Raw genomic sequence first — 9,585 nt, forward strand, 5'->3', positions numbered from 1 at the left:
CCACAGGGACCCATAGGGACTTACAGAGCCCATAGAGACCCATAGGAACTCATAGGGACCACAGAGCCCAATGGGAACCAATAGGGATCAATGGGTGCCAAGAGGGACCCTAGAGCCCCATAAGTGACCCGCAGAGACCCATAGTTGACCCACAGCGCCCCATAAAGACCCACAGAGCCCCACAGGGCTCCATAGCACCCATAGAGACCAACAGAAACCAATGGAACCAATAGAGGATCGATTGGGACCGACGAGGGACTCACAGAGGCCCATAGTGACGCCATAGAGACCCCACAGTGACGCTATAAGGACCCCATAAGTGACCCACCAGTCTCAGAAGCAGCCCATCACGGCCCGACAGCACCCACGAGCCCAATGGAACCAATAGGGATCAATGGGGGCCAGAGGACCCACAGAGCCCCATAAAGAAACCCATAGAAACCAATGAACCAATAGGTGATCAATGGGGGCCCAAGGAGGGACCCGTAGAGGCCCTATATTGGGGGCGACCCATAGAGACCCATAAGTGGACCCCACAGGACCCCACAGAGCCACATGGGGGGCAATGGGGGTCAATAGGAACCGAACAGGGGCAATAGGAAGCCAATGAGGGGCCAATGGGAACCAATAGGGGCAAATGGGAACCAATAGGAGACAATAGGGGCCCAATAGGGGCCAATAGGGGGCCATAGGGAACCAATAGAGGGGCCAATAGGGGCCAATAGGGGCCAATAGGAACCAATAGGGGGCCAATAGGGGCCAATAGGGGCCAATAGGAACCAATAGGGGCAATAGGAACCCATAGGGGCCAATAGGGGCCAATTGGGAACCAATAGGGGCCAATAGGGCCAATAGGAACCAATAGGGGCCAATAGGAACCAATAGGGGCCAATAGGAACCAATGGGAGTCAATAGGAACCAATAGGGGCCAATAGGGGCCAATAGGAACCAATAGGAGCCAATAGGAACCATAGGGGCCAATAGGGGCCAATAGGAACCAATAGGGGGCCAATAGGGGCCAATAGGGGCCATAGGGCCAATGGGAACCAATAGGGGCCAATGGGAACCAATAGGGGCCAATGGGAACCAATAGGGGCCAATGGGACCCATAGGGGTCAATAGGACCCAATAGGGCAATAGGAACCAATAGGGGTCAATAGGAACCAATAGGGGTCAATAGGAGCCAATAGGGGCCAATAGGAGCCAATGGGAGCCAATAGGAACCAATAGGGGCCAACAGGGGCCAATAGGAACCAATAGGGCCAACAGGGGCCAATAGGAACCAAATAGGGGTCAATAGGAAACCAATAGGGGTCAATAGGAACCAATGGGGCCAATAGGAGCCAATGGGAAGCCAATAGGGCCAATAGGAACCAATAGGGGCCAATAGGAACCAATAGGGGCCAACTAGGGGTCAAATTAAGGGGTCAATAGGGGTCAATAGGGGCCAATAGGGGCAATAGGAACCAATAGGGGCCAATGGGAACCAATAGGGGCCAATAGGAGCCAATAGGAACCAATAGGGGCCGTTCACTCTGGTCCCTACTGACGGCGCCGCTCGCCAAGCAACGACTCCAGAGCCATTTTTTTCAGTAGCCCCCCGGGCGGCTTTTAGTGGCCGTCGGGCCCGTAGCGCTCCTGCAGGTCGGGCCACGTTTGTCGTGGAGGACGTGACGCCACCCGTCGGGCCCTACGTGGTACACGGTGACGCGCCCGCCCGAGTAAGCGTCGCGGCGGGCCGCTTGGTAAATGGCTCGTCGGGCAAGTTCGCACGCCGATTCGGTAGCCAACGATTCTGGTAGCCGCGATCCAACACTCCGTAAGCGTACGGCGCTCCCGAACCCACGGCGAAGGCCCGGCCCGGCACCCGCGTGCCTTCGCTGTCCACGTAGTAGAGACCCTGCGGAAAGAAGAGGTGCTACTAGGTTCGTGGGGTGGCTACTAGATTTCTAGGGTGGCTACTAGATTTCTAGGTGGCTACTAGCTCCGTGGGGTGGCCACCGACTTCACGAGGTGGCTACAGGCCCCGCAAAGCCAAAGGGTGGTGGCTACGGAGCAGAGGGACCGGCTTTAAATGGTGGCTACCAGCCTGACGCGGTGGCTACCAACCTAAGAGGTGGCCAGCGAACCGCTGGGAACCTAAATATCCCCCGTGGCTACCAAAGCCCTCTTTGGGGCAAGAAAATCCCCTTTATGGCCACCAAACTCCCCTTTGTGGCCATTAAACCTCCGTCTGGGGCCACCAAAGGGCCCTTTGTGGCCACCAAACTGCCCTTTAGCACCAGAAAATCCCCTTTGTGGCCACCCAAACCCCCTTTAGGGCCACCAAAACCCCCTTTAGGGCCACCAACCCCTCTTTGTGGCCACCAAACCCCCTTTAGTGCCACCAAAACCCCCTTTTGTGGCCACCAAACCCCCCCTTTGTGGCCACCAAGCCTCTCCTTAGGGCCATCAAGTTCCCCTTTAGGGCCACCAAGTCCCCCTTTGGGGCCACCAAACCCCCCTTTAGGGCCACCAATCCCCTTTTGTGGCCACCAAACCCCCTTTGTGGCCACCAAACCCCCCTTTAGGGCCACCAAACCCCCCTTTAGGGCCACCAAACCCCTCTTTGTGGCCACCAAACCCCCTTTAGGACCACCAAACCCCCTTTAGGGCCACCAAACCCCCCTTTAGGGCCACCAAGCCTCTCCTTAGGGCCATCAAGTCCCCCTTTAGGACCACTAACTACTCCTTTAGGGCCACCAAACCCCCCTTTAGGGCCACCAAACCCCCTTTAGGGCCACCAAGCCTCTCCTTAGGGCCACCAAGTCCCCCTTTATGGCCACCAACCCCCCCCCCGTGGCCACCGAAGCCCCGGCTGACCTGGCCCGCGCTTGTCCCAGCCGCAGATCATGGTGCCCATGCTGAGCCCCATCCCTTTGTACTGGTAGACCATGTTGGCTAGTAACTTGGACGCGGCGGCTACCGAGATGGGCTCCTTGTTGCGCAGCTGGTAGACGCGGCACTGGCGAGCCAAGAGGCGCTGCCAGTAGCCGCAGTCGGCGGCGCCGCCGGCCATGGTGCCCAGCAGGGACCCGTTGATCTCGATCACCTTCTGCACCGACTGCGAAGCGATGAACGAGCCGGCCGTGGCTCGCGTGTCCACGGCCACCACCACGCCCTGGGCGAACTGCGAGGGAGAGAGGAGGCAATCTGGGGCGTGGCTACCGAATTTGGGGGGGTGGCTAGCAAATCTGGGGGCCTGGCTAGCAAATATGGGGCGTGGCTACCGAATTTGGGGGGATGGCTAGCAAATCTGGGGGCGTGGCTAGCAAATATGGGGCGTGGCTACCGAATCTGGGGGGATGGCTAGCAAATCTGGGGGCGTGGCTACCAAATATGGGGCGTGGCTACCAAATATGGGGGTGTGGGGCCACCAGAGGCCCCACTGTGAGGCTCTGAGATCATTCTATGGGGCTGAGGGTGCCGCTATGGGGCTGAGTCACCATTCTATGGGGCTGAGGGTACCGCTATGGGGCTGAGTCACCGTCCTATGGGGCTGAGGGTACCGCTATGGGGCTGAGTCACCATTCTATGGGGCTGAGGGCCACGCTATGGGGCTGAGTCACCATTCTATGGGGCTGAGGGCCACGCTATGGGGCTGAGTCACCATTCTATGGGGCTGAGGGCCCCGCTATGGGGCTGAGTCACCATTCTATGGGGCTGATTCACCATTCTATGGGGCTGAGGGCCCCGTTATGGGGCTGAGTCGCCATTCTATGGGGCTGAGGGTGCCGCTATGGGGCTGAGTCACCATTCTATGGGGCTGAGGGTGCCGCTATGGGGCTGAGTCACCATTCTATGGGGCTGAGGGCCTCACTATGGGGCTGAGTCACCATTCTATGGGGCTGAGGGCCCCGCTATGGGGCCGAGTCACCATTCTATGGGGCTGAGTCACCATTCTATGGGGCTGAGGGCCCCGCTATGGGGCTGAGTCACCATTCTATGGGGCTGAGGGCCACTCTATGGGGCCGAGTCACCATTCTATGGGGCCGAGAGCCCCGCTATGGGGCCGAGTCCCCCCTCTATAGGGCCGAGAGCCCCTCTATGGGGCTGATCCCCCATTCTATGGGGCAGAGCCCCCCTTCTATGGGGCCGTACCTAGAAGGCCAGCGTGGTGGTGCCGTGCAGCAGGCGCAGCCCCGGGCCGGGCAGCGGCTCCCGTTCCCCGCAGGGCGGAGCCGCAAAGGCCTCGCCGGGCCCGGGGCGATCGCGGGGGGCCCCGAGGGCCGCGGGGAGCTCGGTGGAACGGAGAACGCTGGCGAGCGCCATCTTGGCTTCCTTCTTCAAGATGGCGCCGCCCTCTTTCAAGATGGCGCCGGGCGGCGGTGGGGGTGAAGCGGAGGAGGAGGGCGCCATGTTGGAAGGGGGGGTGGTTTGCCGTACGATGACGTCACAGGCGGCGGGGAGGGGGAGGCCTCTCCGGTGCGAGGGGAGGGGTCGCCCATGGCAACCAAAACGGAGTGGGAGGAGCCAAAGCGGGCCTGGAAGGGGGGTGGAGGGGGGGAAAGGGGGTGATTGGAGCCCCCCCCTGAGGCTCCATAATGGGAGCGACCCCCACACACACACCCCCCCCCTGCGGCTGCTCACCTGTGGGGCAGCCCGAGAGCCGAGGAGGGAGACGGGGCTGCGGGCGGAGGGGCGGGGCTAAGAGGGGGCGTGGCCGAGCGTGGGGGCGTGGCCAAGGGTGGGGTAATCGGGTGGTATAGGGAGGGGGGCGTGGCCAAGGGTGGGGTAATTGGGTGGTATGGGGAGGGGGCGTGGCCGAGGGTGGGGGTAATTGGGTGGTATAGGAGGGGGCGTGGCCAAACGTGGGGGTAATTGGGTGGTATAGGGAGGGGGCGTGGCCGAGGGTGGGGGTAATTGGGTGGTATAGGAGGGGGCGTGGCCAAGGGTAGGGTAATTGGGTGGTATGGGAAGGGGCGTGGCCAAGGGTAGGGTAATTGGGTGGTATAGGGAGGGGGCGTGGCCAAGGGTGGGGGTAATTGGGTGGTATAGGGAGGGGGCGTGGCCGAGGGTGGGGGTAATTGGGTGGTATAGGAGGGGGCATGGCCAAGGGTGGGGGTAATTGGGTGGTATAGGAGGGGGCGTGGCCAAACGTGGGGGTAATTGGGTGGTATAGGGAGGGGGCGTGGCCAAGGGTGGGGGTAATTGGGTGGTATAGGGAGGGGGCGTGGCCGAGGGGGGGGGTAATTGGGTGGTATAGGAGGGGGCGTGGCCAAGGGTAGGGTAATTGGGTGGTATAGGGAAGGGGCGTGGCCAAGGGTGTGGGGCTGGATCACCACGCTATGGGGCTGGGTGGCCATTCTATGGGGCTGAGGGCCACGCTATGGAGCTGAGTCACCATTCTATGGGGCTGAGGGCCACGCTATGGGGCTGAGTCGCCATTCTATGGGGCTGGGGTCCCGCTATGGGGCTTGGGGAGCCAAGGGGGCGTGGCTTGATGTGTCCCTGGGGCGCAGCTTTGGGGTTCTCTCACCCGCGCTGGCGGACGGCGGCGTCTCCGTCGCGGCGTTGCGGCTGCGTGAGGGCCGCCATGAGCGCCCTGGCGCCCCCCATGGCCCCGTGGGGCGCCCCACAAGATGGAGGGAGCCCCCCCTCTTACCTCACCACTTGCCCGCTGAGCTGCCGCCGGGGCTGGGGGGGCGACTGGGAGGCCGAGAGGCGTTTTTGGGGTGAAAACGAAGCAAAAAAAGGGGAGCGGGAAATGTTTAGGGGGTGTCGTTAAACCTGTTTGCGCCGGGGAGGTGACGCCAACGGGCCGGGGGAGGTTGGTCCTGCTGCCCCGCGCCAGACCGGAGACAGCTGAGGGGGGAGAAATGGGGGTCACTGTGGGGTAGAAGGGGAGGAAAAGGGGGCGGACGGGGAGTTTGGGGTCACCTGAGCGTGGCGCAGCTCCGCGTTCTCTCGCTGAAGCGCCTCCAGCTCCCTGGGGGCGGGGGGAGAGAGTTAGGGGGCAAAGGCACTCCCAAGATGGCGGCCAATGGGGCTGGACCTCACCAAGATGGCTGCCATGGGGCTGGACCTCATTAACATGGTGGAAAGGCTGGACCCCACCAAGATGGCTGCCATGGGGATGGACCTCATTAACATGGTGGAAAGGTTGGACCTCACCAAGATGGCTGCCATGAGTTTGGACCTCACTAACATGGTGGAAAGTGTGAACCAAGATGGCTGCCATGGGGCTGGACCTCACCAAGATGGCGGCCATGGGGTTGGCTTCCACTAAAGTGGTTGAAAGGTTGGACCTTACCAAGATGGCTGCCATGGGGTTGGATCTCAGTAATATGGTGGAAAGGCTAGACCAAGATGGCTGCCATAGGCTTAGACCTCACCAAGATGGCTGCCATGGGGCTGGACCTCAATAACATGGTGGAAAGGTTGGAACAAGATGGCTGCCATGGGGTTGGACCTCACGAAGATGGCTGCCATGGGGTTGGACCTCACCAAGATGGCTGCCATATTCATGATGTCTCCAAGATGGCAGCCCAAATGGACAGCACTAACTTGGCATCCATTGAGGCTGGACCTCACCAAGATGGCAGACATGCGGATGACCTCCCCAAGATGGCAGCCCAAATTGACACCACAAACTTGGCATCCATGGGGGCTGTACCTTACCAAGATGGTTGCCATATGGATGACCTACCCAAGATGGCAGCCGCTTGGATGACCTCACCAAGATGGCGGCCCAAATGGACACCACTAACTTGGCATCCATTGAGGCTGGACCTTACCAAGATGGCAGCCACATGGATGACCTCCCCAAGATGGTGACCTAAATGAACACCACTAACTTGGCATCTATGTGGGCTGGACCTCCCCAAGATGGCAGCCATATGGATGACCTCCCCAAGATGGCAGCTGCTTGGATGTCCTCACCAAGATGGCAGCCACATGGATGACCTCCCCAAGATGGCCGCCCAAATGGACACCACAAACTTGGCATCCATTGGGGCTGGACCTCCCCAAGATGGCAGCCATGCAGATGACCTCCCCAAGATGGCAGCCCAAATGAATACAACTAACTTGGGGACTGGACCTTCCCAAGATGGCGGCCCAAATGGACACCACAAACTTGGCATCCATGGGGGCTGGACCTCCCCAAGATGGCTGCCATATGGATGACCTCCCCAGGATGGCAGCCCAAAGGGACACCACTAACTTGGCATCCATGGGGGCTGGACTTTACCAAGATGGCTGCCATATGGATGACCTCCCCAAGATGGCAGCCACTTTGATGACCTCCCCAAGATGGCAGCCAAAATGGACACCACTAACTTGGCATCCATTGAGGCTGGACCTTCCCAAGATGGCTGCCACATGGATCACCTCCCCAAGATGGCGGGTCAAGTGGACACCACAAACTTGGCATCCATTGGGGCTGGACCTTATCAAGATGGCTGCCGCATGGATGACCTCCCCAAGATGGCGGCCCAAACGAACACCACTAACTTGGCATCTATGGGGGGCTGGACCTCCCCAAGATGGCAGCCATGCAGATGACCTCCCCAAGATGGCAGCCAGGTTTGACCCCCGCTCTCCCCCCCCCCATCCCCAATTTGGCCCCACGGTGCCGGATCTCCCCAAGATGGCGTCCCGCTGTCGCGCCGTCGGCCATGTCTCACCGCTGCCGGGCGTCGAGGGTGCGTCGCGTGGCCTCCAGCGCCTGCCGGGCGCGGCGAGCGCCGTCCTTGTGCCACGCCAGGAGCAGCTGCGCCTGTGCCCGCTGGAACCGCCACAAACCTGTGGGGGGGTGGGAGAGCCTTCGTCAGCGTCATCATCCTCCTCCGCCATCGCTGTCCTCGTTTGTCTTCGTCCATCGTCTTCTTCCTCACCTGCGCCAGGTGAGCCAAGTGCTTGAGGGCGATGGCCGCCGGGCTCCGGAAGAAGAGCTTCTCCTGAGGGAGCATCTGCGCGGAGGAAGAGGAGGTGAGGAGGGGACGAAGGAGGAGGGAGGGGGAAGGAGATATGGAGGAAGGAGATGGAGGAGGAGGAAGATGGAGGAGATGGAGGAGGAGGAGGATGGAGGAGATGGAGGAGGAGGAGGATGGAGGAGAAAGGAGGAGGAGGAGGATGGAGGAGATGGAGGAGGAGGAGGAGGAGGAGGAAGATGGAGGAGATGGAGGAGGAGGAAGACAGAGGAGATGGAGGAGGAGGAGGAGGAAGATGGAGGAGATGGAGGAGGAAGGAAGAACGGAGGAGAGATGGAGGAGGAGGAGGAAGGAGATGGAGGAGGAGGAAGATGAAGGAGATGGAGGAGGAAGGAGGAGATGGAGGAGGAAGGAGGAGATGGAGGAGGAGGAGGAAGGAGGAAGGAGATGGAGGAGGAGGAGGAAGGAAATGGAGGAGGAGGATATGAAAGAGATGGAGGAGGAGGAGGAAGGAGGAGGAAGATGAAGGAGGAGAAGGATGAAGGAGGAAGATGAAGGAGATGGAGGAGGATAAGGAGGAGGAAGAGGATGAAGGAGGAGGAGGATGAAGGAGATGAAGGAGGAGGATGAAGGAAATGGAGGAAGAGGATGAAGGATGAAGGAGGAGGAGGATGAAGGAGGACAATGAAGGAGGAGGATGAAGGAGGAGGATGAAGAAATGAAGGAGGAGGAGGATGAAGGATGAAGGAGGACGATGAAGGAGGAGGATAAAGGAGATGAAGGAAGAGGAGGAGGAAGGAGGAAGGAGGAGAGGGATGAAGGCACAAAATGGAGGCCACGCGCCTTGTCGGAGACGGGCAGGTAGCGGCAGGCGGCGCCGCAGACGGGACACGGACCTGAGAGAGGGAAAAGAGGGAACGTCGGGAGGCGAAGAAAATCCTTCATTCCCGATATCCGGGAGAATTTTAGTGAGGGGAACCCCTAATTCCGGGTATTGCGGAGACTTTCAGGGAGGAGAAACCCTCATTTGTGGTATTTTAGGGATTCTTAGTGAGGAGAATCCCTAATTCCTGTATTTTAGGGATTTTAAGGGAAGAGACCTCACATTTTAGGGGCTTTTAGTGAGGCAAATCCCCAATTCCTGATATTTTAGAGCGATTTTAAGCGAGGAGAATCCCCAATTCCTGATATTTTAGGGACTTTCAGCGAGGAGAATCCCCAATTCCTGACATTCCGGGGATTCGAGGTGATGAAACCCCCCCTTTTCTCCACGTCAGGGCTTGAGGTGAGCAGAATCCCACTTTTCCTTTCCTGCTGAGGCCAAACCCCCCTTTCCCATCATTTCTGCCATTTTTTTGGGGGGCTCTGAGGCGAAGGGATCCCCCTCTTCGCCTCCATTTTGAGGGTTGGGGGGGGGGGGGGTACCTGCCGCCCCACAAGCGGCACAGAGGACGTGGCCGCAGCTGGTGACGGCGAAGGCGGCTCCGTCTTGGCGGAAGCAGCGGTTGCAATGGAACCATTCCATGTTGGGGACCTCTCCCCTTCCCTTTCCCTCTCCCTTTGAGGGCTGTGGGGAACGAGGGGGGCGAAAAAGGGCGGGAAAGAAAAAAAGGCGGGAAAGCTGAGGGGAGACCATGGGCGTAAAAAGGGCGGAAGGGCTGAGGGGGCGTGG

At 59.8% G+C, this 9,585-nt stretch overlaps 2 protein-coding genes across 2 annotated transcripts; both read right to left on the reverse strand.

The window, feature by feature from the left end:
- Nucleotides 1-1,589: 1,589 nt before the first annotated feature.
- On the reverse strand, nucleotides 1,590-4,398 carry PSMB5 (proteasome 20S subunit beta 5). The gene is given in 4 exon segments (XM_054053110.1): nucleotides 1,590-1,795; nucleotides 1,798-1,901; nucleotides 2,865-3,169; nucleotides 4,141-4,398. Coding segments are annotated over 4 exon segments (873 nt in total).
- A 954-nt stretch (nucleotides 4,399-5,352) lies between these two features.
- RNF212B (ring finger protein 212B) lies at nucleotides 5,353-9,548 on the reverse strand. Its single transcript, XM_054053137.1, has 6 exons — nucleotides 9,339-9,548; nucleotides 8,757-8,809; nucleotides 7,877-7,952; nucleotides 7,668-7,782; nucleotides 5,920-5,968; nucleotides 5,353-5,844 (listed from the first exon to the last, which is right to left on the reverse strand). Exons 1-6 carry the CDS (start codon nucleotides 9,436-9,438, stop codon nucleotides 5,764-5,766), a joined length of 474 nt encoding a protein of 157 aa, XP_053909112.1. The 5' UTR covers nucleotides 9,439-9,548; the 3' UTR covers nucleotides 5,353-5,763.
- Between the last annotated feature and the right edge of the window lie 37 nt (nucleotides 9,549-9,585).

The sequence above is a fragment of the Cuculus canorus genome, chromosome 39 (assembly GCF_017976375.1).
Source record: "Cuculus canorus isolate bCucCan1 chromosome 39, bCucCan1.pri, whole genome shotgun sequence".
Classification (NCBI taxonomy): Eukaryota; Metazoa; Chordata; class Aves; order Cuculiformes; family Cuculidae; genus Cuculus; species Cuculus canorus.